The 25,714-nt window shown below is 39.2% G+C and overlaps 2 protein-coding genes across 2 annotated transcripts in view; both read left to right on the top strand.

Moving 5' to 3' along the window:
• The first annotated feature begins 2,912 nt into the window (after positions 1-2,912).
• Positions 2,913-20,971, top strand: vps11 (VPS11 core subunit of CORVET and HOPS complexes). The gene is made up of 16 exons (XM_041801970.1): positions 2,913-3,101; positions 4,906-5,054; positions 5,132-5,267; positions 5,368-5,531; positions 6,646-6,893; positions 7,588-7,789; positions 7,875-8,026; positions 9,568-9,754; positions 9,872-10,015; positions 10,319-10,516; positions 10,621-10,782; positions 10,872-11,005; positions 16,962-17,164; positions 17,286-17,457; positions 17,761-17,983; positions 20,031-20,971. The coding sequence occupies exons 1-16, from the start codon at positions 2,960-2,962 to the stop codon at positions 20,193-20,195; spliced, it is 2,781 nt and encodes a 926-aa protein (XP_041657904.1). The 5' UTR covers positions 2,913-2,959; the 3' UTR covers positions 20,196-20,971.
• Positions 20,972-25,094: 4,123 nt separating this feature from the next.
• The window catches only part of hyou1 (hypoxia up-regulated 1), a 31,265-nt gene continuing 30,645 nt past the window's right edge, over positions 25,095-25,714 (top strand). Inside the window, exon 1 of the mRNA XM_041800953.1 lies at positions 25,095-25,276. The gene's annotated coding sequence lies outside the window, so the exon portion shown is untranslated. The remainder of the gene's footprint in view (positions 25,277-25,714) is intronic.

The following is a 25,714-nucleotide window of genomic DNA, read 5'->3' on the forward strand; positions in this document are numbered from 1 at the left end:
AGTTTGACACCCCTGGTTAAAAGGTATCTCAGCTCTAATAATTCAGTTAATTCTTTGAAAAACTGAATGTGTAAATTCCCTCATACATAAACACATAAGCACCATTCCAACCAATTAATAAATCAGTTATTCTTTAGTAAAACAGTCAGGTGCTCACTGAGTTTTTCCTTTTCCTAAAGTGAGAATATTTGTTTTTCTATCTGCAATTCAGTGTTGATTAAAATAACAACTTGTTCTTAGACTGCCCTCAGGATTCACTCAGCTCCTGACCAGTGGGAACGCTAGATTCAGACAACCAATAGGAGCGCTGCTTACACAGCCATGCAAGCTCAGCTTTCCCACAGCGAGACAGTTTGTACCTCAACGACATTTCTTGTGACCGTTTAATCTAGTCAGATCTACCCTAAACCCTAAATCAGAGTGATTCTAAATCAAGGGGCCTCTTACATGCAGCCAATAGCTGGTTTCAAACAGCCATTAGGGGCACTGCTTTCCTACAACCAATGGGAACGTTGCTTTACAACGTCCCAAAGGATCTCTTCAACAGCCAACTGAAGCACAGTTGATGTCAAGGAATTTAAAGCACACTTTTCATACAGCTCTAGGGATGACCTTCAACATAGCCAATAGGAGCTCAGATTTCATAGAGCTGATTGGAATGTTACTTTCCGGTGGGCCAATAGGATCATTGCTTTTATAAAGACATCAGAAGAGCTGCTTCTCTCAAGCCTACATTTTATAAATAACCTTTATTTTTCCAGGTAGTCCCACAAGGTTCTCCTTTTAGAGGGAGACCTGGCCGAGACAGCGCACCAGTTACAATAAGAGGAACATCGACATACAACAAACATGACATCACATTTTTCAGTTAAACAGCCTTTTAACAGAGTTTAACAACGATCCGGCAAAACTAAACTTAGCAAAAAAGTAAGGAAATTAATGTTCAGTAGATTATTTCTTGGCAATAAATCTTATACCGTTTGAAAGCCTGTTTATTTCCCTTTTAAATGATGCCATATTTGTAAGGAGCATGCATTTGTGGGATGAGCAGCAGAGCTGAGTTTGTGGGTTGCGCCCATGAAAAATGTGCCAAATCTTCCTGCCGATTCTGCTGTTGCTATTGACTCTTGTTTTGAGCTTCTGGTACCTCCAGGTGCTGCCAATCAGGCACCTGATTGGATCAAAGGGTCAAAGCGTGGAGAAGACGTGGAGAACGCTATGCTGATTGCTGCACTGATAGAGTAACATCTTATGGTGAAGGCAGTGTGATGGTGTTGGGACGGCATCTCCCTCACTGGAAAAACGAGGCTTGTCATCATTAGAGACAATCTCAATGCAGAGAGATATCGAGATGAGATTCTACAACCAGTGGCAATCCCATATCTCCACAGCCTGGGACTCTATTCTCCAAGATGGCAACACTCGCCCCCACAGAGCAGGGTTTATCAGAGACTACCTCCAGAATCTGGGAGTGGAGAGGATGGACTGGCCTGCCAGCAGTCCTGACCTTTAACCCCATTGAACACTTATGGGATCGGCTTGGGCGTGCTGTTCGTGCCAGAGTGACAACACAACCATGTTGGCTGACTGGTGACAAATGCTGGTTGAAGAATGGGATGCCATCCCACAGCAGTGTGTGACCAGGCTGGTGACCAGCATGAGGAGGAGGAGCCAGGCTGGTGACCAGCATGAGGAGGAGGAGCCAGGCTGTTGTGGCTGTGTATGGTTCTTCCACACGCTGCTGAGGCTCCTGTTTGTTAAATGAATAAGTTGTTAAATTGTCAATATGTCTTGTTTCTTCAAACTTCAATCATCCAATCCACCAAACAAAACAAGAGTCAGTGGCAGAATCAGCTGTTTGGCATTGGCAGAGAAGATTTGACACATTTTTCATGAGCGCAACCCACATACTCAGCTCTGCTGCTCATCCCACAAATGCATGATCCTTACAAATGTGGTGCCATTTAAAATTTATCAAGATTTATTGCCAAGAAACATTGTTACAACAAATAAATAATCTACCAAACACAAATGTCCTTACTTTTTGTGCTAAGGTTAGATTTTTCAGATGTTGGGTGCTCTGCAGGTTATTCCTGGTCCAGTGCGGCCTCCGTTTGTTCAACCAGGGTCGGATTTGGTGGTGAGTTGGAGAAATGCCTTCATACAGCCAGTCAGGAAACTGATTTTTTTTTTTTTTTTTTTTTTTAGAGTTAACTGGGGTGCTTTTTTTAAATCTAGCCAGCAAGACTGCAGCTTTCATACAATATTTTGATTTAAGCAAAAGTTGTAGTTTTTCCATTAAAAAATCTTAAGAAGAAAAATATTCTAGCATAGTTTTGAAATCTCGTCCAGGAGGTACAAGAAAGCATAAAAATGTTTTTATTAACATTTTCCTACGGTTGGGCCAGCTGACCCCTCAGCCTCAATAAACACCCCTGGTCCCCTCCTCAGTCTCTTCTGGCAGGTTTTGGTAAAAATAGGAAATGGTTATTATTGAGGGCTTCATCTATGACGGACTATTAGGGCCACACGAAGAGAAAAAAAAAACAAAAAAAGGATTTTTTTTTTGTTTTTCTTCATCTTTTGGCACATCAGCATCAAATTATTATCAGAATCAGGAAAATACTCCGTCATAGATCCGCGGCGCTGCGGCAGACTGTCTTCTAATGTTTTATTCTCGTAATATTATGACTTTATTATCGTAATTTATATATATATATATATATATATATATATATATATATATATATATTTCTTTTTTCTCTTCGTGTGGCCCTGATACTCCGTCGTATTCATCAAGGTTAGTTGTAACTCCAACATTAACAGACGGTTTCAGCCGCCAGTCCTCAGTGAACACGGCCAGCCTCTAACCAGAACACCGTTCACGTGACTTTGGTGTCACATGACAACGCCCCGGTAGAGCTAAGCTAAGCTAAGCTGCAGTGCTAACGCTAACAAAATGGCAGCGTTTCTACAGTGGAGAAAATTTGTGTTTTTTGATAAAGATATAGTGAAAGATCCGGTGGAGAATGGGAAGAACTTTGTGCTTCCTAATGGAATATCAGCCTGTGACTCCGGCAGAGGACACATCGTCCTGGGAGATATCCTTTAAAAAGAACAGCTAACAACAGTGTAAATGTTATTGATATAATCTATAAAGAACAGCTAACAACAGTGTTAATGTTATTGATATAATCTATAAAGAACAGCTAACAACAGTGTAAATGTTATTGATATAATCTATAAAGAACAGCTAACAACAGTGTAAATGTTATTGATATAATCTATAAAGAACAGCTAACAACAGTGTAAATGTTATTGATATAATCTATAAAGAACAGCTAACAACAGTGTAAATGTTATTGATATAATCTATAAAGAACAGCTAACAACAGTGTAAATGTTATTGATATAATCTATAAAGAACAGCTAACAACAGTGTAAATGTTATTGATATTATCTATAAAGAACAGCTAACAACAGTGTAAATGTTACTGATATAATCTATAAAGAACAGCTAACAACAGTGTAAATGTTATTGATATAATCTATAAAGAACAGCTAACAACAGTGTAAATGTTATTGATATAATCTAGAAAGAACAGCTAACAACAGTGTAAATGTTATTGATATATTATCTAGAAAGAACAGCTAACAACAGTGTAAATGTTATTGATATAATCTAGAAAGAACAGCTAACAACAGTGTAAATGTTATTGATATAATCTATAAAGAACAGCTAACAACAGTGTAAATGTTATTGATATAATCTATAAAGAACAGCTAACAACAGTGTAAATGTTATTGATATAATCTATAAAGAACAGCTAACAACAGTGTAAATGTTATTGATATAATCTATAAAGACCAGCTAACAACAGTGTAAATGTTATTGATATAATCTATAAAGACCAGCTAACAACAGTGTAAATGTTATTGATATAATCTATAAAGAACAGCTAACAACAGTGTAAATGTTATTGATATAATCTATAAAGAACAGCTAACAACAGTGTAAATGTTATTGATATAATCTATAAAGAACAGCTAACAACAGTGTAAATGTTATTGATATAATCTATAAAGAACAGCTAACAACAGTGTAAATGTTATTGATATAATCTATAAAGAACAGCTAACAACAGTGTAAATGTTACTGATATAATCTATAAAGAACAGCTAACAACAGTGTAAATGTTACTGATATAATCTATAAAGAACAGCTAACAACAGTGTAAATGTTAATATTTTATAGGAACAGCTAACTTGGTGTTGTAGATATCCTTTTACAGAGGCATTTAGCCCAGATGACATCAGAAATAATTCAGCTAACATGATGTTTCTGACATTTACAGCAGCAGTTAGCTAACATTGTGTCTGACCAGTTCTAAGCTGGGCTAACATGCTACTGCTATCCTCATACAGCAGTTAGCTCAGATAGCCTTAAATATGTGGCAGCTAGCATTATAAGGCTCAGTGAGGGTTAAATGAATATGGTACTGATGTTAATGGGACATCTTCTAACAGTGAAGGAATCATGTTTTTAGATCCATAACAGACTGTTTTCTCATACTATGAATATCAAATAAAAGTTTTAAAAATCAAAATTCACAGTTTCAACATTGACTGTACTGCCCCACAAATAAATAATGTGTCTTGCTTTTTAGCAGTCATTTAAAGACAAAATTCAACATCATACACATAAAACATCTGAATAAGGAGTCTGAATAAATTATTTAAGAAGATTTAAAGAAATTAATACAGACAGGACTGGAGAATATTGTGATAGTCATGGCTGACACTTGATGAAGACGGGTGAGCTTTCTAGAAAATCCCATCCATGCTCTGCTCACTTGCTTTATCATCACAGCTGTACATAACTGTCCTTGACTCCTTTAATGTCACATATGGACGGAAAGATCTGGACTATGACGCGCTCCCTGCAGTTGACTTCATTTCAGGCCTACAAACTGAGAGTAACGCACCTGTACCAGCTGAAGCAGCACAGCATCCTGGTGTCAGTGGGGCAGGATGAACATGGAATAAACCCTCTGGTAAATAACCACTAATCTAGAGACCATACATCTGAGGTTTACACTTCTCTGCAGCTGAATGTTTCTGCATTTCTCAGGTGAAGGTCTGGAACCTTGACAAGAGAGACAGTGGGAATCCTCTCTGCACCAGGATTTTTCCTGCAATTCCTGGTAACAAACCCACAGAAGTGTCTTGCCTCAGCGTACACGAAAACCTCAACTTCATGGCCATTGGTAAGACACAGAGAGTTTTTTGACTATTGGCCTGGTGATTGATGTTAGGCTGGCTAGGGAAGAGTTTGATCTTTTCTCTGATTCTGTTGTTTCTTCTCAGGATTCACAGACGGCAGTGTGGTTTTGACCAAAGGAGACATCACTCGAGATCGCCACAGTAAAACTCTTACTCTGCACGAGGGAACCAGTCCGGTCACTGGTCTCGCTTTCCGCCAGGTTGCAAAGGTCACGCATCTGTTTGTCGCCACTCTGGAGAAAGTGCACGTAAGTCTGAGTATTACCAGAACACTGTGGAGATCCTTATTAGAGGATAAACCCACTCATTTATCTAACCACTGGACCCACATGTAAAACATAACATCGGTGTTAATTTCACTACAAGTCAACTGATATCAGGTTTTTCAGGGCCAATAAGAATACAGATTATTTATAGTTCACAAGACTGACAGCCAACATTTAGAGCTGACATGTTTATAGGAAAAATGAAATCTTTCTGTGTCACAGAACAGTTTTCCATTTTACCTCAGTCTGAGCTTTGGCCCAGAAAAGATGACAGAGTTTCTGGATCCTGTTCCCATAGGGCCTCTTCTTTCTTTGATAGTTTTAACCGTCATGTGTGGATGGCATGGCCAACTGTGTTGACAGACAGTGATTTCTGGAAGTGTTCCTAAGCCCATGCAGTGATTTCCAGTCCAGAATAATGTCTATTTTTAATGCAGTGGCCACTCAGGGCCCCAAGATCACCAGCACTAAGTATTGCCCTTCAGCCTTGTCCCTTGCTCTCAGAGGTTTCTTCAGATTCTCTGAATCTTTTGATAATTGTATGGCTGGAAAAGTAAGTGTTACTGATGAAAAACAGCTGGAGGAGCATTTTGCAGCTCATTAGGTAAATTGGCAGCAGGTCAGTAACATGACTGGGTATAAAAGAAGCATTTGAGAGAGGATGAGTCTCTTAGAAATATAGCTATTTACAATAGCAATGAAACGTGGAGAAAAAAATGTTCCTAAAATTATGAAGACTGTAAAATAAAAGTTATCGATGCATGTCCAATAAGGACTTCAGGACTTTTGCCACCATTTTTTTTAGGACACCTAGTCGAGACCCACTGAAAACTGCTCCGCGACCCACTTTCGGGTCCTGACCATCTAGTTGAGAACTACTGCTCTGAAGCATGTAAAACAGTAACCTGATTTAAAAAGAAAGGTTTAACTATTTATATCTTATAGATCCCTTCACTGTTAAGGGTTAAATCTACTGATTCTATCCTCTTTGCAGCTCAAAGATGGCCATGCTGTAGACAGCTTGAATGCAGACTGTGGTTTGGCTCTGTTTCTGAGTCTCCCCCTCTGATGTGCTGTCTCTGTGTCTCCTGTTCAGTGTTACACCCTATCCATCAAAGAGTATCCTAAAGTAGAGCTGGACACACACGGCTGTGCTCTGCGCTGCTCCTCCCTGACTGATCCGTCCCAGGACTCCCAGTTCATCGTGGCTGGCGATGACTGCGTTTACCTTTACCAGCCCGATGAAAGAGGACCTTGCTTCGCCTTCGATGGGCACAAACTGCTGGCTCACTGGCACCGTGGATATCTGTTTCTACTTATCAGGGACACCAAGTCACCTAACAAGTAAGGACCTTAAACTACTAGACTCTTCTCTATTCATTCAACCTGAAATAACTGCATTAAAGGGGCTGTGCTGTAGTCTTGACATCCTAAACGGGACAGAAAAGGTCCTTTTAGATTATGGAGACAGAGCTGTGAGCGTTATGACATCCTATTGAGGAGTTAGCAAACAATCTTGTTTTGTCATTTAGACCCTGAACATGTTTTAAAGCCTGTAATGACTTTCACACAAGGTCAGGTAGGTTTGGATGTTCTGTTTTCTCTTAATAATAAAATAATAATTTCAAAACAGACTTTTGTATTTACTTAGGTTATCTTTGTCTACTATTAAAAATAGTTTGATGATCTAAAACATTGAAATGTGACAAACATACAGAAAAAAGTGAATCAAGAAGGGAGCATACACTTTCTAACAGCAGTGTAGGTCACCTGCCCCAAGATAAGTCAGCAGAAAAATTCAGCTGCAGCAGCTGTTTTCAACCTGTAGAGGGCAGTCACTGAGTATGAAAATAAAGGGTAAATATGCATATACATAAGTTTTCATCTGTGAAACTGTTGTGAGGGTTTATTTACTCTTTTAAAGTAAATTATTGTTGTTATCAGAATATAAAAATATATCTTCTCAGATTCTACATGTTTATACTGGATCTGTAAATAGAGATTTTATCTTATAAGACTGATTGGTCATTTTTCTCAGGCCAGAGTTTGGCAGCAGGGGCAGCTCTCCATCAGACAAACAGCTTCTGACTATTTATGACCTGGACAACAAGTTCATCGCCTACAGCGCCACTTTTGAGGATGTCATCGACGTGGTGGCCGAGTGGGGCTCGTTCTACATCCTGACCAGAGACGGAAACATGTTTGTCCTTCAGGAAAAAGACACGCAGACCAAACTGGAGGTGAGTGGAACACCGTCTGTGGCCGATTCATGGTGAGTGAAACGGTCACCTAGTTAACAGGGATCCTGTGTGTGTTTTATTTCAGATGCTTTTTAAGAAGAACTTGTTTGTGATGGCCATAAACTTGGCTAAGAGCCAGCACCTGGACAATGACGGCCTGTCGGAGATCTTCAGACAGTACGGTGATCACCTTTACCTGAAGGGAGACCACGACGGCGCCATCCAGCAGTACATCCGGTAATTACATCTCCAGATATTCAGGAGGGTTTACTGCAGAGGTTCTCCACTGGTCCAGTGGACCGCCACCTTACTGATTAATCATGATCCACATTTCCTACATTTAGCAGTCACATCCTAGTGGTTCTAAAAAAATTAAGAGGATATGTTGTGTTTTGGGGTATAAAAGTTGGAAATTTTACAAGAACTAAAACTTAGAACTTTTGAAATGATGAAGTCTGCAGAGAAAGGCTTTATATGAAAAACAATCAGACCAAATAAAGCCTTTCTCTGCAGAGAGACAAATGTAATGATAGTTTTACTGGTACAGATTCATCAGAAAATCTCTGTGATTTTAGCCCAGAATCATCACATTCTCATTATAACCCAGACCTACGAGACATCTGTGTAAACTGGCCTATCAAACCACTGTTTTCATTCTGAATTTATGGCTTATAATGCCAAAAATATAGAACTTTTATAAACTTTATTTATATTTTTTTATTTAAATTTTTATGGAGAACAGAGTCATAACATTCCACATCACCACAAGACTTCTTGTTCCTTTTTTTTTTTTTCTCAGAAAAACAAAAAAACATCAATATATTTATTATATTTATCAATATAATTCCCACATTTTAAGAGGGATTAGTTGGTGAAATAAGAATTTGAGCAACCCCACAAACTAGAAATTTACCTGAAGGTGGTGTCCAAACCCCTTTAACAAAACGTGATTGTCTCTTTCTACACCGATATGAAGCTATTAAAGTTAGCTAAATATGCTAGTCTAGGTTATCTGAGGTAATGTCATCACTTTGTACTCTCTAGTAGAGGGCAGAGAAATAATAATGTTATCCTGTTTGAGGTGAAGCAGTCGAAGTTTACATATTTTGGTATCAAAATTGCTCTAATAATCATGTTTAACGTCTCGTTTCTATGCAAGTCCCATTTAGATAGAACGGAGCGGAAGTTGCGCCCATATTTCACACAAAGAATCATGGGGGCTAGGAATAAGGTGGATAATAATAATAATAATGATAATAACAATAATAATAATAATAATAATAATAAAAGAAATAATCAGATCCAAGTCCTCAACCCTTGGCATATTTTATAGACTTTAATTTTTGAGCGTATAAAGTCAGAATTTATGACTTTTCCAACTCAAATATTTTGAGTTGTTTTTTTCTCAAACATTTAGACTTTTTTTCTCTGGCAAACCCATAGATCCTCTCTCGTTTTCTTCATTATTTGTTTAGTTATTGGCCCTAATACACAGGTATTTTCTAATGAATAATGAGGCAGTTTTGGACTTGCGATAGAAGAGGAGGAAATTGTTTCCTTCACAATAAAAGCACATATTTGCTACATATTTTTGGCACATTACCCCTGCCACTAAAAATGGATTTGCCACCCACATTTGAGTCTCAACCCCCCTGTCATGAACCGAGGGCTCACTCTTAGTGATGATGATTTAATAAAGACTGTAAATGTAACCTGACACAGGTGCTATGTGACAGTTCCTTTGTGTATTCTTTCTAAAACCGTCAATATTTCTGCAGTACCATTGGAAAACTGGAGCCGTCATATGTCATCAGGAAATTCCTGGACGCTCAGAGGATCCACAACCTCACAGCATATCTCCAAGCCCTGCACAGACAGTCTCTGGCCAACGCAGACCACACCACACTGCTGCTTAACTGTTACACCAAGCTGAAGGACAGCTCCAAGCTGGAGGAGTTCATCAAGGTGGGCCATGACTAATGGTAACGCTGGTGGTGGAGACGGATGGGTTCCATTTATGTGGCTTCATAAATGGCTCACTAACAGCCAACTGAGGTGTCTTTGTCCTTGTTTTGATCTCAGAGCAGCGAAAGTGAAGTTCACTTTGACGTTGAGATCGCCATCAAGGTTCTTCGACAGGCCGGCTACCACAGCCACGCCGTGTTTTTAGCTGAGAAGCATATGCACCATGAATGGTACCTGAAGATCCAGCTGGAAGACCTCAAGGTAAAAACCACCAATGCTGATGTAAATGCTTTCTCATGAGGAGGTGGTAGTGGGGCCTGATGACCAGTTTTAGAGAACAGTAAAGATTTTACTCTCTGAACACAGTTACAGTCATAACTTTCTTATTATCTCTTTTTGATGCACTCCACTCAGTCAGTGAATGTCTATGATATCAGGTTGAGTGATGCTCTGAGGAGCGTTTACCTAGAACCATCTCAGTGACCCATGACTTAGACAGATGAATCCAGCAGGACAGCATCTTTAAGTCTGAAATGCTTGACAGTTTTTCTCTCCTAAACTCAGAACTATCAGGAAGGACTGCGGTACATCGGCCGTCTGCCTTTTGAACAAGCTGAGAGCAACATGAAGCGCTACGGTAAAACCCTGATGCATCATGTCCCTGAAGGCACCACGCTGCTGCTGAAAGGTTTATGCACCAACTATCAACCCAGCGGAGATGCTGCTGAAAGAGACTCTGTGGAGACGAGTCGGTACAACAAGGTCAGCCTGTCTTTGCCCTTTAACCTCTGTCATCACATGTGCTGAGAAATTATTTACATGATCGTGATCTTATAAACCCCTGTCCTCACCTGTTTTTATTCAAGGCAAACTCTGAGGAATTTATCCCCATTTTTGCCAACAACCCTCGGGAGCTGAAAGCCTTCCTGGAGCACATGATTGAGGTGGACCCTCGCTCTCCTCAGGGTGTGTATGACACACTGCTGGAGCTCCGGTTGCAAGACTGGGCCCACGAACAGGACCCTGAGGTACGCCCATATCACACAGACCAACTCTGATCCTACACTTATGATCCATCCAATATAATGTGTTAATGTTACTGCTTTATGTTTGGCAGCGGAAAAACGTCCTGCAGGGAGAAGCTGTATCGCTGCTGAGGAGCGACAACACTGTGTTCGATAAAGCTCTGGTCCTCTGCCAAATGCACAACTTTAAAGAAGGTGTCCTCTACCTGTACGAGAAGGGAAAACTGTAAGTGAGAGCCACAGGCGTGTCCATGGAGCTGATAAAGCACAAGATAAAGACAACACATAACACCTGATATACAGTTGAAACCAGAAGTTTACATACACTATATAAAAAGGCACATAAACTTTTTTTCTCACCGTCTAACATTAAATCAGATTAAACTTTTCCTGTTTTTGGTCAATTAGGATTACCAAAATTATTTCTATTTGCTAAATGCCAGAATAATAAGAAAAGGATTTTTTTTAGACAATTTTTATTACTTTCTTCAAAGTCAGAAGTTTACATACACTAAGATTACTGTGCCTTTAAACAATTTGGGAAAGCCCAGATGATGATGTCATGTCTTTGGAAGCCTCTGATAGGTTTATTGACAACATTTGAGGTAATTAGAGGCACACCTGTGGATGTATTTTAAGGCACACCTGAAACACACTGCTTCTTTGTGGAACATCATGGGAAAATCAAAAGAAATCAGCCAAGATATCAGGAAGAGAATTGTGGACTTGCACAAGTCTGGTTCATCCTTGGGTGCAATTTCCAGATGCCTGAAGGTGCCACGTTCATCTCTTCAAACATTTATACGCAAGTATAAACACCATGGGAATGTCCAGCCATCATACCACTCAGGAAGGAGACGGGTTCTGTGTCCCAGAGATGAACGTGCTTTGGTCCAAAAAGTGCATCTCAACCCAAGAACAAAAGCAACAGACCTTGTGAAGATGCTGGCTGAAGCTGGTAAGAGTGTGTCATTATCAACAGTCAAACGAGTCCTGTACCCACATGGGCTGAAAGGCCACTCTCCCAGGAAGAAGCCATTACTCCAAAAGAAACATAAAAAAGCCAGATTACAGTTTGCAAATGCACACAGGGACAAAGACCTTAATTTTTGGAGACATGTTCTGTGGTTTGACAAAACTAAAATTGAACTTTTTGGCCATAATGACCATCGTTACATTTGGAGAAAAAAGGGGGAAGCTTGCAAGCCTGAGAACACTATCCCAACTGTGAAACATGGGGGTGGCAGCATCATGTTGTGGGGTTGTTTTGCTGCAGGAGGGACTGGTGCACTTCACAAAATAGATGGCATCATGAGGAAAGAACATTATGTGGAAATATTGAAGCAACATCTCAAGACATCAGCCAGGAAGTTAAAGCTTGGGCGCAAATGGGTTTTCCAAATGGACAGTGACCCTAAGCATACTGCCAAACTGGTTACAGAGTGGCTTAAGGATAACAAAGTCAATGTTTTAGAGTGGCCATCACAAAGCCCTGATCTCAATCCCGTTGAAAATTTATGGGCAGACCTGAAAAGGCATGTGCGAGCAAGGCGGCCTACAAACTTGGCTCAGTTACACCAGTTCTGCCAGGAGGAATGGGCCAAAATTCCTGCAAACTATTGTGAGTAGCTTGTGGAAGCATATCCAAAACGTCTGACCCAAGTCATACAGTTTAAAGGCAATGCTACCAAATACTAATGAAATGTATGTAAACTTCTGACTCTCAAGAAAATAATAAAAAATTGTCTAAAAAATGATCTCTCTCATTATTCTGGCATTTAGCAAATAGAAACAATTTTGGTAATCCTAATTGACCAAAAACAGGAAAAGTTTCATCTAATTTAATGTTAGACAGTGAGAAAAAAAAAGTTTATGTGCCTTTTTGTGTGCCTTGTCTGCGTAACTGGCACTCTCCTTCACGCACAGAGGATGAAAGGTGTTTGTTATCCTGTGAGCTGCTGTTTGTGACTAAAACAATGATAGAAGCTTTATTTTACAGACCAAAAATCCTCTCACAGTCATTAAAGCCTGACTTTGCCAGAAACTGGTCAGAAATGTGGACTGGACTGGGATCCTGCTGTCTCTTGCATGCAGCTGCTGCCTGGTGGGCTCTCTGATGCGGCTCCTCTAGTTGTTACTTCACGCTACGTCACATTCCCGCGCTTGTGCTCCTTCATTTGCATCCGTGCCATGCCTCGGCCCACCTTGTCCATCCATGCCGGGGCCACGAAGCGTGCCGCGACGAAGCACAGAATGACTGCACTCACACTGGCCAAACGTACCGGACTTTAGGCTGAAACAGGCCCAGGTACGGTACGGATGGCCTAGTGTGAGTACGCCCTAACAAAAATAGATCTGACATGGCTAAAACTGACAAAAAGTAAGTTTAGTTTTTATCAAGATGACTAAAACTAGACTAAAATGTAATTTGGTTTTCGTCAGACATTCAAAATCCTTGATATTTTTAAAAAATATTTTCTGTATAATGTATCTGTATCTATTCTGCCTCTCAGCTGTAGAAAGCAGGGACCCCAGGTTTGGCAGAGTGCAGAGAACACACTACCATGATTTGGTACCAGATTTGGGCAAGAAAATAAATGCTTGGACTAAAAGTAAAGACTAAAATGTGAGGACTTTTGTTGGACTAAAACTAGACTAAAATGTTTTGAGTTTTCGTTGACTAAAACTAAAAAGGATAGAAATTACTAAAATGTGACAACAACTAAAATTCATTTCATTGAAAGACTAAAACTGAGACTAAAATTAGAAATAGCTGCCAAAATTAACACTGGATGGCACATGTCCATACCCAGGCCAGGTTAGGCTTGGAGTAATGTGAGTGTAGGCCGGTGTAACTTGGGTTAAAAGTAAGCTTCAGCACAGTGCAGAGCAACTAGGCCGAGTCTGAATGTGCCTATGAACTATCAGCCTAATGCTCAGTTCAGACAACAGTCTGTGGGTTTAATCTTGCTGCTCTGCAACAAGCTGAAAGCTTGTAAGTTCACACTATGAAGGTGAAGATAGACAGTTAGAGTTTCTTGCTACAGCTGTAATTATGCTTCTGTGAAAAAGAACAAATACAAAATCAGAGGATCTTGACTCAGAGGGGTCTTCGATCAAACCAAAGTGGCTGAGTTCATACAGCTGATTAAATGGTCTCCTTGAATTTTAAATCTTTGGCTTTGGAGAGGAACCCCAGACCAGCAGCAGTCTTTTTGGCTCTGTCTCTGGGGAATCCACCTGAGGAGGTATTTTCTCTCCTCTCCACACTAACATCTCTGCTCAACTGCTCTTTCTCTCCTCGCTCTTCTTGAAGACTGCAGAAATGCTGCGTAGAAAACCAGAAGCAGTCTTTGAAGGTGATAACTCAGAGACAAATCAAATCTTCTTTAATCTTTTTATCAGACTGTTCAAAACTTAGTTATTGCTTTAGAACACTTGAGGTGTATTAGTAAGTGTTTTTGTACACCACACATTTAATATCTGATCGAACTAATTTAACCCCAATTCCAAAAAAGTTGGGGCGCTGTGTGAAATGTAAATAAAAGCAGAAGTCAATGATTGTCAAATCTCATAAACCCATATTTAATTCACAATAGAGGATAAATAACATATCAGATGTTAAACTGAGACATTTTACCATTTGGTGAAAAATATTAGCTCACTTTGAATTTTATTGCAGCAACGCATCTCAAAAAAGTAGGGACATGTTTACCATTGTGTAGTATCTTCTTTTAACATCAGTCTGTTAACTTCTGGGAAGTGACCAGCTGATGGAGTTTTGGGAGAGGAATGTTGTCCCACCTCCATCTACTTTTTAGCATTGATAGCTCCTTCCCAGATGTTAGAGCTGCCCACACCATAGGCACTAATGCAACCCCATACCATTAGAGATGCAGGCTTTAGAGCTGAGCCAGGAGAACAAGCTGGATGGTCCGTTGGCCTGAGGCACAATGGAACAGTTTTCCATTGTGCCTTAGTCCATGTTAAATAAGCTCTTGCCAGTGTTTCTGGATCCTGTTCACATATGGAGCTCTCTTTGCATGATCCAGCTTTAACTTGTATTTGTGGAGGGCAAGGTGAACGGTATTGACAGACAATGATTTCTGGAAGTGTTCCTGAGCCCATGCTGTGATTTCAATACAGAATCATGCCTGTTTTTAATGCAGTGGCCCATGAGGGCCCCAAGATTGCTAGCATCTCATATTGAGATTTCTTCAGATTCTCTGAATTTTTGGATGATTTATGGACTGTAGATGGAGGGATATTCAAATTCTTTACATTTTTACATTGAGGAACATTTTTCTGAGATTGTTCCACAATTTATAGACGCATCTTTTGCAGATTGGTGAACTCTGCTCATCTTTACTTCTGAGGAACTCTGCCTCTCTAAAATTCTCATTTTATACCAGGGCTGGACAATTAATTGCAAATTAGATTATATTGCAATATTGCCTGCTGCAATTTACAAATCGCTGAAGGTGCAATGTTTCTTTAACTTGAAATGTGTCATTATACCAGTTCACAGGTGTCAAACTTAAGGCCCGGGGGCCAAATCTGGCCCACGGTACAGTTGTATCTGGCCTGCAAGATCACACAATCTTTTTATTATAACTGGACAACCAGTATTAGGTCTGCAGATTTCCTCCAGTATAAACATGTAAACTTTACCTTGATGATTTAAAATACCCCTGTTAAATAAAAAAAAAATCTGAAAAAAATCATAAGTGAATAACTTAGATAAAAAGTTAGGAAACTGGGAAAAGAAATTAATGTTGTCATTTCATATTTTGAATATTGCATCTCACAATTCTGACTTAAACTTATGACTTTTTTTTTCATGTTTTGACTTTTACATATCATATCTTAACCCTCAAGATTCACAATTCAAAATTCTAAGTCATATTTTTACCTATTAAACTTATGATTTTAACTTTCTATCTCATTTATTTGCCATTTAAAACATTATTTTGCCTTTAAATTTCATGTTTTGACCTTTTTAACTAGTAAGTTTGACTTTATCTCAGACTTTTAACCTTAATCTTAGCATTTGTATTTTTTCAACTCACAATGTTTTATTATCAGTGTTACTTATATTTTTTCATATTTTACTAATAGTGAAAATGAGGTTGACAGTTTATGTTTAAATATCGACCTTGTTAGGCTCTTAGTTAAGGCCTAAATTCAGAATCCCCGATTGATTTTCACAATCCTGGCCTGAATAGTCCGGCCCTCAGGACTACTCAGTGAAGAAAATCTGGCCCCAGACTCAATATGAGTTTGACACCCCTGTACTAGTTTAATACATTCATGTTTTGCAGGTGCAGAATTTTGTGCACATTATGCAAATATTTGAGTGTCAATTTTTTGAACGGTGTACAAAAATCCTCCTTTTCAGTTTTTTCCATGTTTTTCTTAATCAAAAGGAGGACTCAGCAGTGTTTGTAAATATGACATACTTCTCAGTAATCCCTGCTTGCATCAATGCTGATGTACCATGCATCACCTCCTCCACCCCAGCCTCCTCCTTTATTGTTGCACCCTCATATTCAGATTCTGGAATAATTTCATTATTTTCAATACACATTGCCATAAATGTCTCTGTACATATGGGGGCCTAGAGACAAACTCTCTGGAAAGTCTAAGCATGCTGCTGATTAACCCAGGGAGTATCTTTAGAGCAGAGCCTTCTCTCTACATTCAGTCAGGATCACTCATGTTCTTACTGAATGTAGGTTAAAAATGGAATGAATTGTTGCTTGAACTTGTTGTAAAATACATAAGATGAGGTCCCGAATAAAAATCACACATTAAATCACAATATTGGAGGAAAAAACCCTGGTTAGATTATTTTTGGAAATTGTTCAGCCCTGTTTTATACCCTGCTGTTTTACTGAGCTGTTAACCTAATTAGTTACAAAATGCTCCTTCAGCTGTTTTTCATAAGTAGCACTTTTCCAGCCTTTGCTGCCCTGTCCCTACTTTCTTGAGATGTGTTGTTGCCATCAAATTAATGATGAACTAATATTTTTCACAGTTAAAATGTCTCAGTTTTAACGTCTGATATGTAGTTATTGATCTATTGTAAATAAAATATGGGCCCTGACTTTTTTGGAATTGGGGTTGTAAATTTTAACCGAATGTCTATTGTTAAGTCCTATATGATCTGTGTTTGTGTGCAGGTATCAGCAGATAATGCATTACCACATGCAGAATGAGGAGTACGGTAAAGTGGTGGAGGCTTGTAAGCGCTACGGGGACCAGGAGGGCTGTCTTTGGGAGCAGGCTCTGGGCTACTTTGCCAGAAAAGAAGAGGACTGTAAGGCCTACATCAGTGAGGTCCTTCAGCACATCGACCAGAACAACCTCATGCCTCCATTACTAGGTGAGCCTGTGGAGAAAAATGTATTCATGCTTAGATCTGGTTCCAAAGTCACATTAGAGGATGAAGAGGCTGAATTGTTTCAGTTCTCCAGCTACAATGGTCTGTTTTTCATGATCTACAGTGGTGCAGACGCTGGCTCACAACTCGACAGCCACTCTGTCTGTCATCAAAGACTACCTCATTAACAAGCTGCAGAGGGAGAGCCAGCAGATCGAGGACGACGAACGCAAAATCCGCCAGTACCGTGAGGAAACAGCTCACCTTCGCTCTGAGATTCAGGAGCTTAAAACAAGGTGCTTCATATAAACCACAGCATTTTCTATGACTGTCACTTTAAGTGTTGCGAATTAGCACCTGTGCTAAAACACTCAAACAATGCATCTGGTTTGTCCAATGTAATTGTGATGTCCACATCAAATAAACAATAAATAAAAAAAAGAAAAAAGACAGCCAGCATGCATGTTCATCATTCCCTGCTTATGTCCTTCGTCCTCATCTGTGTGACTTTTGTTGTTTGTTGGAGCGGCTGAAGCTCAGGGGGACAGAGGCAGGGCAGACGAGTTTGGTAAACAGCTTTTGTCTTAATATTTTTACAGTGCCAAGATATTCCAGAAGACAAAGTGCAACATGTGCAACAGCCCCCTGGAGCTGCCGTCGGTTCATTTCCTGTGCAGCCACTCTTTTCACCAGCACTGCTTTGAAAGTTACGCGGAGAGTGAGGCCGAGTGCCCGACCTGCACTCCAGAGAACCGCAAAGTCATGGACATGCTGCGAGCCCAGGACCAGAAACGAGACCTGCACGACCACTTCAACAGACAGGTAGCAGTCTGAACGCTCTGATTGGATGAGGGGTCCTCCCCCTGGAGATATAACAGAGTAGATGTATTTTCCTGCAATTTGACTGAATTCTGACAGATTTTGATGCCTTTATTTGGCTAAAGATTGACACACAAGTTATAGAGGAGGATATTTAGAACAATAGCAATAATAATCCCCAGAGCTAGGGGTTTCAATAAAGGAGCCAACCACAGACCCCATAGATAGCACAAAATTCTATTAAAGACTGATGAAGATTATCAGATATTCATTTCTATTAATATTATTAGAATTATTGTTATTATTGTTATTTTAACTATTTTTTCTAGGATTTTTTTTATTGTCCATTGACAAAAATGTCCAGCCTTTCGTAGCATTCACAATCATGATGTTGTCAGGTTTTATTATTGCGATAACGGGGAACTCTGCCTCAATAGCTGTTAGTCATTTATAGATTTACGGTAATAATAACTTTATTTATCCTCTTTAAAAATCATTTTATCTGTTTTTGAGGAATAGGCAGAGTAAACCAGGTAGTTGTTGGCTGAGGCCTTGTTTACACGACGTTTTGCTTCATTTTCCGCTTTTGTTTCCAAATTATTCCACGTTTACACGGCAACGCTTTGAAACAATCTCCATTTACACGAGAACGCAGGAAACAAAAAACGCTGTAGTGAAGTGATTTAACTGTCTCTACTACAAAGACAGTGCTGCACATTCAATGTTTTTCATGTGTTTTTGATAACGTGTAACATTTTTATCATACACGGGTGCATGAGAGAAATTCATCACTAAATCATCCTTCTCGTCACCATCATAGTGTGGCAGCAAAATTTCACAGCACATATAAACACAAAAAAGCTTTGCTAGACCAGCCTGGTTATGAGGAAGATATCCTTTAAGACTGGTTGGTTTTCCATGGACAAAGTTTTCTCCTACAGCCATTAATTTCTCCTGGATTTTCTCAGAAAGTACAGCGCTTCCTGCTCAAAGCACAGCAGGAAAAAGCCTTTTCAGAACAATATTCTATTTCCCCTTTTTCAATTTTATCTGCTTTTTGAATGTGATTGCAGCTATCTTTATCAACCTTAACACTGAAGCTTCAATCCTGTCTCCTCCATCAGCTGTGCACTGATGTGCAGCTGATGGAAGAGGAGACAGGACAGTCTACAGGCTGAAGTCAGTTATTAAAACTAAAAAAAAAAGATGAAGTCTAAATCATTCCAGAGAAGCAGATATATAAGAAAATAGAAATATCATTCTGAAAAGGCTCCAGCTGCGCTCATGAGCATCCACACTTTATGAGAAAATCCAGGAGAAATTAAAGGCTGCAGGAGCTGAATTTGTCTGTGCGAAATTAATCATTCTCAGTGGATATCTACGTCATAACAAGACGGATCTTGCAAAGCATTTTTTTTTTGTGTTAATATGAGCTGTGAAATTTCTGCCCGACTGTTTTCAGGCACCAAAACGCCATTCCATTGTAAACAGGCAGCCAAAACGTTGCGCAAGTTTTGCGTTTTCACCTGAAAACGTCGTGTAAACAGGGCCTAAGTGAGCAGTTTTCTATCATTATTCTTTGAGCCTGCCTCCTCACCTCTCCACCATCCTACTGAAGTTAGTGTTAGTGCAAACAATGAGGCTGCAGAGACTTTGTAAGCTAGGCTGTAAGCCACGGGTGTGTTCATTACTAACATTTAGATAAATGTCAGACTTATGGTGAAAGTTTAAAGCCCAGGTAACTCACTACTTAGCAGTCTGTGCTCGTTACTCAGGCTACAGTTTGTAGAAGAAACTTTGTATTGAGTTTCTCTGTAGCAGACATTCTCTCAGTGAAACACCGAAGGATTACAGGACAGCTGTAAAAACATGGGTGGAGTTTCTTTTATTATTCCATCAGTGATAAAGAGGATTGGACTGGAAGAGCTCTAAAAAGTGTGGACAGACAGGTGTGAGCAGGTAGTACCCGGTCAAAGTGAGGGGTTCCTCTATGATTCCCAGCGCTACAGATATTTCTGAGTTAACACTGGCTCTCTCCTTTGTTTTTCAGTTACGCAGCTCTAATGATGGCTTCTCCGTTGTGGCGGACTACTTTGGTCGCGGAGTGTTCAACAAACTGACTCTGGTGACCGACCCGCCTGGGAGCAAAACCGTTGGGAGTCTAGAAGTCAACCTGCAGAGGGATCTGCTCATCCACACTAAGAGAAACTGTTAAAAACATGTCTGAGATCTACCTAAGCGCCACCTGTCTGTCAGCTTCAGCTCATAATCTTCACAACACGATTAACTAAAGCAGCAGCAACGTTGAAAATAGAAGCCAGTGTGGATGTGAGAAAAACTGCAGCCCCCTAAGTGTCCACTAGAGGCAGTCTACAGAGGCACAGAAAGTCACATGCTCACCTGAGTTCAGATGTCAGATATTGAAGTAGAAATACACATTTACAGTCTGGTTTAGGGGTCTTTAAGGGTATGCACTGCACAAGATGTGTTTTTATTTCCAAAGTCATCAAGGTTTGAAGAAGGATAACGGTTATGCATCATTAGGGGCATGGCTGATGTGCACACCTGTCAGTGTTTTATATCCATTCATCAGATCTTAGACCTGCTTTAGCTCCACCTCTGCTTGACTAACCTGGGACTGACTTCACTCAGACTGTGTCCAATACTTTAAACAGTTGACGGATTTTCTGTACAGGATGTAACAGGATTTTCACGGCGCATGCAGCTGCCTGCCTTTGTAGCTGTGAGGGATTTGTTAATGTTGTAATGCTCCTGGAAACTGTATAGATGTACTAAACGTGTAGCACAATCTTCTGAAACCTTCCAGATTTACAGCTTTGATGTGCTTGCTTTAACCTACTGTGTAATCTTGGACAAATTGAAAATATGATCATTAAATCATCAGTAATTAATGAAATGATTTGATGTCTGTCACTGAAATGATGTGATGATGAGAATCATCAATAAAGGCAGAAGGTGCGTCGTCTTCAGGTGGAGTCAACTTTGGCCTTTTGTGTGTTTTTATATTATTTACCAGTGTCATTTTAAAAAAACATGTCATTTACTGAATTTCTAAGATGATCATGGAAGATCATATTTGAATCAGAAGATAGAAGAGAAATATGAAGAATGTGTGTTAAATAAGTGATAGTAGTATGGATGAATACTGAGATTAGATTGAGAGGTAGCAGGATAAACGCCCTCCTATGGGTGCTGGACATTTAAAGACAAAGACTAACATAAATGTGAGTTTGTATGCAATCAAAGGGATGAACATTAAATATAAACAGCTTTGTGACATGAAATGACCTTTTAGATCACAGGTGTCAAACTCAACGCCCGGGGGCCAAATCCGTCCCAAAGAACAGTTAAATTCAGCCCCCCAAGCTGATCTGATATTTCTGTCCTAACTGTCCCATCAGTCTGAGGTCTGCAGATTTACTCAAGTATAAAAATGTGAACTTACCCTGATGATTTAAGATTTCCTTGTTAAGTCACAAAATCTGAAAAAGTAAGGAGACAAAATATTTAGATAAGAAGTCAGGAATGTGGAAAAAGACATTAATTTGTGTTTTAATTTCACATTTTCGATTTAGCATCTCACAATCAGGACTCAAACTTAGGACTTTGACTTTTAATTCCATACTTTGAGCATTTCAACTCATAATCTTGACTTCTCATATTATATTTTGAGCTTTAAGATTCAGAATTCTAATTTTAAAGTGATATTTTGAACTTTTTGACTAATTATTTTGTATTTTATCTCATATTTTCATCTCCAAACTTTGACTTCATTATCCCATAGTTTGACCTTTTAGACTCACAGTTTAAAATTTTGAATCATATTTTGACTTTTAATTTCATGATTACAAATTTTATTTCATATTTTGACCTTTTAAACTCGTGATTTTGAATTATTTCTAATATATTTGCCTTTAAAAAACATTGTTTAATTTCAGTTTCATGTTCTGACCTTTTTGACCTGATAAATTTACTTTCTCAGATTGTGAGCCTTTAAACTTTTCTTTTTAACTTTTTAAATGTAAAAATCGTTTATCATCAGTGCTAGGGTATTTTTCATATTTTATTACAGGTGAAGCAAGGTTGACAGTTTCTGGTTAAAAAGGTGACCCTGTTAGGCCCTCAGGTTAGTCCTGAATCCAGACTCTGGCCCCTGCTGTGACTGGGTTTGACACCCGTGTTTTAGATAATTCAGAAATGCTCCCAGCGTTTAAATCCCTCTGGTACCCCAAGTTTCAAACAGTCCTGGATCTCAGAACCCTGCAAAAACAGACCTTGTTTTTAATTTATGTAATAAAAGTTTTTTCTCCCGATGAGATTAAATGTTTTGTCCTGAAAAGCTTTTGAAATCTCTTCGTTATCACCCACATTTTTGAGTCTTTCATTCGCTTTGCCACATAAATGGATGGTGGACATAAATATATGAAACATAAATATTTATTCTCTTAGATATTGTTTCAAGTAAACCCCACAATCATTTATATTGACAGTTTTTATTTTCTAGCATTGAAAAAATATTCTGAACAACATTTTCCCCCAATTCATCTTTTTCATCAGCTTCATCCACCTATAATAACATTAACAGATATACATAATAATACACTGCTACAATGGAAGTGTTACCTCCCAAACACCATGGTAGAAACGGCCCCCCACCCACAGATCCAGCTGAAACAGTCCTAGGGTTTATAAAAAAGTAAAATCTAATAGTCATTCAACTTGACCAAATAAAAAGAAATACAAAAACATAGATAATAGATATTCTGTGCAATACCCTACACTAACCGTTTTTTCTATACACTGATGCTTCTACATAGTTTTTTCCTAAACACTGCGCTTTGTAAGTAGTTTTATTTCTTATTTCTGATATGCTGCACTTTACTTGACCATTGCATTTTCTTATATATTCTTATTACTATTTTTATTCTATTCTCCTTCCATTAATATTTGCATTGTATCTGTATTTGTACTTTCAAATCTCAAGAGCAAGTGTAAGTCTGTAACAACCCCCCCGGCTTGGGCTTTGCTCTGAATGCATTGTCAGCTGTGAGGCCTTTTATAGAGAGGTGTGCCTTTCCAAATCATGTCCAATCAATTTAATTTACCAAAGTGGAGTCCAGTCAAGGTGCACAAATATCTCAGCAAAGATCCAGAGAAATAGGAGGAACCTGAGCTACATATGCAGTGTTTTAGCAAAGAGTCTGAACGCTAAGAAGCCCTAAAGGGCCATATATTCACATGTTATAATTTACTCAGTCATAATCTCTGCTTATTTTTGTCGTTATCTCGAGATAATGCTGGTTTTCTCATGAAATGACTTAATTTTTGTGTTACAACAGTGTTTTTTTCCTGTCATAATGAATTGATTTTTCCCATCATCATGGAAACACGGAGTAAATAATATGTGGATACATGGCCCTTTAGGGCAGGGGGTCAAACTCAGTCACAGCAGGGGCCAGAGTCTGGATTCAGGACTAACCCGAGGGCCTAACAGGGTCACCTTTTTAGCCAGAAACTGTCAACCTTGCTTCACCTGTAATAAAATATAAAAAAATTAGCACTGATGATAAATGATTTTTACATTTAAGAAGTTAAAAAGAAAAGTTTAAAGGCTCACAATCTGAGAAAGTAAATTTATTAGTTCAAAAAGGTCAGAACATGAAATTGGAATTGAAAAATAATGTTTTTCAATGGCAAATATATTAGAAATAATTCAAAATCATGGGTTTAAAAGGTCAAAATATGATTCAAAATTTTATATTGTGAGTGTTAAAGGTCAAACTATGGGATTATGAAGTCAAAGTTTGGAGATGAAAATATGAGATAGAATACAAAATAATTGGTTAAAAAGGTCAAAATATCATTTAAAAATTAGAATTCTGAATCTTAAAGCTCAAAATATAATATGAGAAGTCAAGATTATGAGTTGAAATGCTCAAAGTATGGAATTAAAAGTCAAAGTCCTAAGTTTGAGTCCTGATTGTGAGATGCTAAATCGAAAATGTGAAATTAAAACATAAGTTAATGTCTTTTCCCACATTCCTGACTTCTTATCTAAATATTTTGTCTCCTTACTTTTTCAGATTTTGTGACTTAACAAGGAAATCTTAAATCATCAGGATAAGTTCACATTTTTATACTTGAGGAAATCTGCAGACCTCAGACTGATGGGCCAGTTAGGACAGAAATATCAGATCAGCTTGTGGGCCGGATTTAACTGTTCCACGGGCCGGATTTGGCCCCCGGGCCTTTAGTTTGACACCTGTGCTTTAGGGCTTCTGTAGAATACTTGTGTCAATGTCATATTTCTTTTCATTTTCTATTAACTTGCAAGGGTTTATGAAAATTCTGTATTTACTTTGTTGTTATGGGGTTGCATCAGACTGCAACATAACGTAAAAAACAAAGGGGTCTGAATACTTTTTGAATGGATTGTTTGTGTTACAGCATAGAGACATGAACATGGACACACATGTATGTATGATATGATAGTTTACAAACACGCAACTTAAAATCACTTTTTATTGCGTGTGATTAACTTTGAACAAAGTGCAGCATCAACCCTTCAATGGGTGTTTCGTGTGGTTTGCTTTGACTTTACCTGGAAATGTCGTCAGCCAGTTAACGCCCACTATCTGAACGTGGACCAACCGGATGCAGCCAAAAATCCTATTTTGTCGTCACTCTCTCACGTGGACCAATTACGTCCCAGTGCGTGGAGCCAGATGGGCGGGGCTTCGAGTGGAGAATCATCACTGGTTGTTGGAAACGCGTCAGTTGAGTCTTGAATTTAGCCAGGAAACACTGCGGTTTTCCTTTCAAAGTAAAAGCACATGAAACGTCTCGTCTGAAGACGTCATCATCTGTTCAATCTGCGGTCTGAATAAGGTGAAGAAATTAGTTCTTATGTTTCGTTCCGTCTGTATGGTAGTGCTCTTCCAAAGGTAAAACTCCTTTAATGCTAGTTTTTGTTCCTTCACTGTGTTGTGGCGTGAAGTGCTAACCGGATGTCCGGCGTCCTACTTCCTCTAACTTGACAGCAGGTTTTGACCCGGCAGCGGCTCCTCTCTCTCAGTGGATCCAATGAGGAGACGCCGCGTTCAGGCCTGACAAGTGAGAGCAAGCCGGCTATAAGGGGAACTAAGAACTACCGTGTGATAACAAAGAGGCTGTGAAATAAACAGGAGACGGACAGCCTAACAGTAAAAGCCCTCCTGGAGAGGCAGAGTTTAACGGAAACACCCTCTACCGTTCATTAGTGCCGGTAACGGAAAGGTAAGCTCATGCCAGTGCACTGTGTCCATCATGCTTCATATTGATAGTTGTCAGAGACTCAGCTAGCTCATACTGTCAGCTTATGTTCTAGAAATGTCTCTAAGTGTGGTTTTGTTATTTCAGGCCGGTTGTTTGTGTTTTTGGTAGAAATGTGTCTGAATTGACCGGTTAACGGTTGGTGGTGTAACGTTACTGAATGATGCTGTCTGTAGGTTAGCACTGTCGCTAATTCACATCTGTTAGTTGTACTTTCACACACTTCTTCATCCACATTCTGGATGTAACCTGCAGAGATTGTTTCCAGTAAACCATGGGAGGTCTGGCTCTGCATCCCTCTTACATTAAGGGTCTCTGCCTCTTCTGGAGACTAGAAATTTCTCTGCAGATTTCCTGTTGTTCTCTTCCTCATTACAATCAATGTTGTGGTTATTAAAGTGC

Source organism: Cheilinus undulatus, linkage group 12 (assembly GCF_018320785.1).
Source record: "Cheilinus undulatus linkage group 12, ASM1832078v1, whole genome shotgun sequence".
NCBI lineage: Eukaryota > Metazoa > Chordata > Actinopteri > Labriformes > Labridae > Cheilinus > Cheilinus undulatus.

Coding starts and splice junctions, on each gene's coding strand:
- vps11 (XM_041801970.1), top strand. CDS start 2,960: ATGGCAGCGTTTCTACAGTGGAGAAAATTTGTGTTTTTTGATAAAGAT. Junction 11,006..16,961: donor CTGTACGAGAAGGGAAAACT/GTAAGTGAGAGC, acceptor GTTTGTGTGCAG/GTATCAGCAGATAATGCATT. Junction 17,165..17,285: donor CCTCATGCCTCCATTACTAG/GTGAGCCTGTGG, acceptor CATGATCTACAG/TGGTGCAGACGCTGGCTCAC.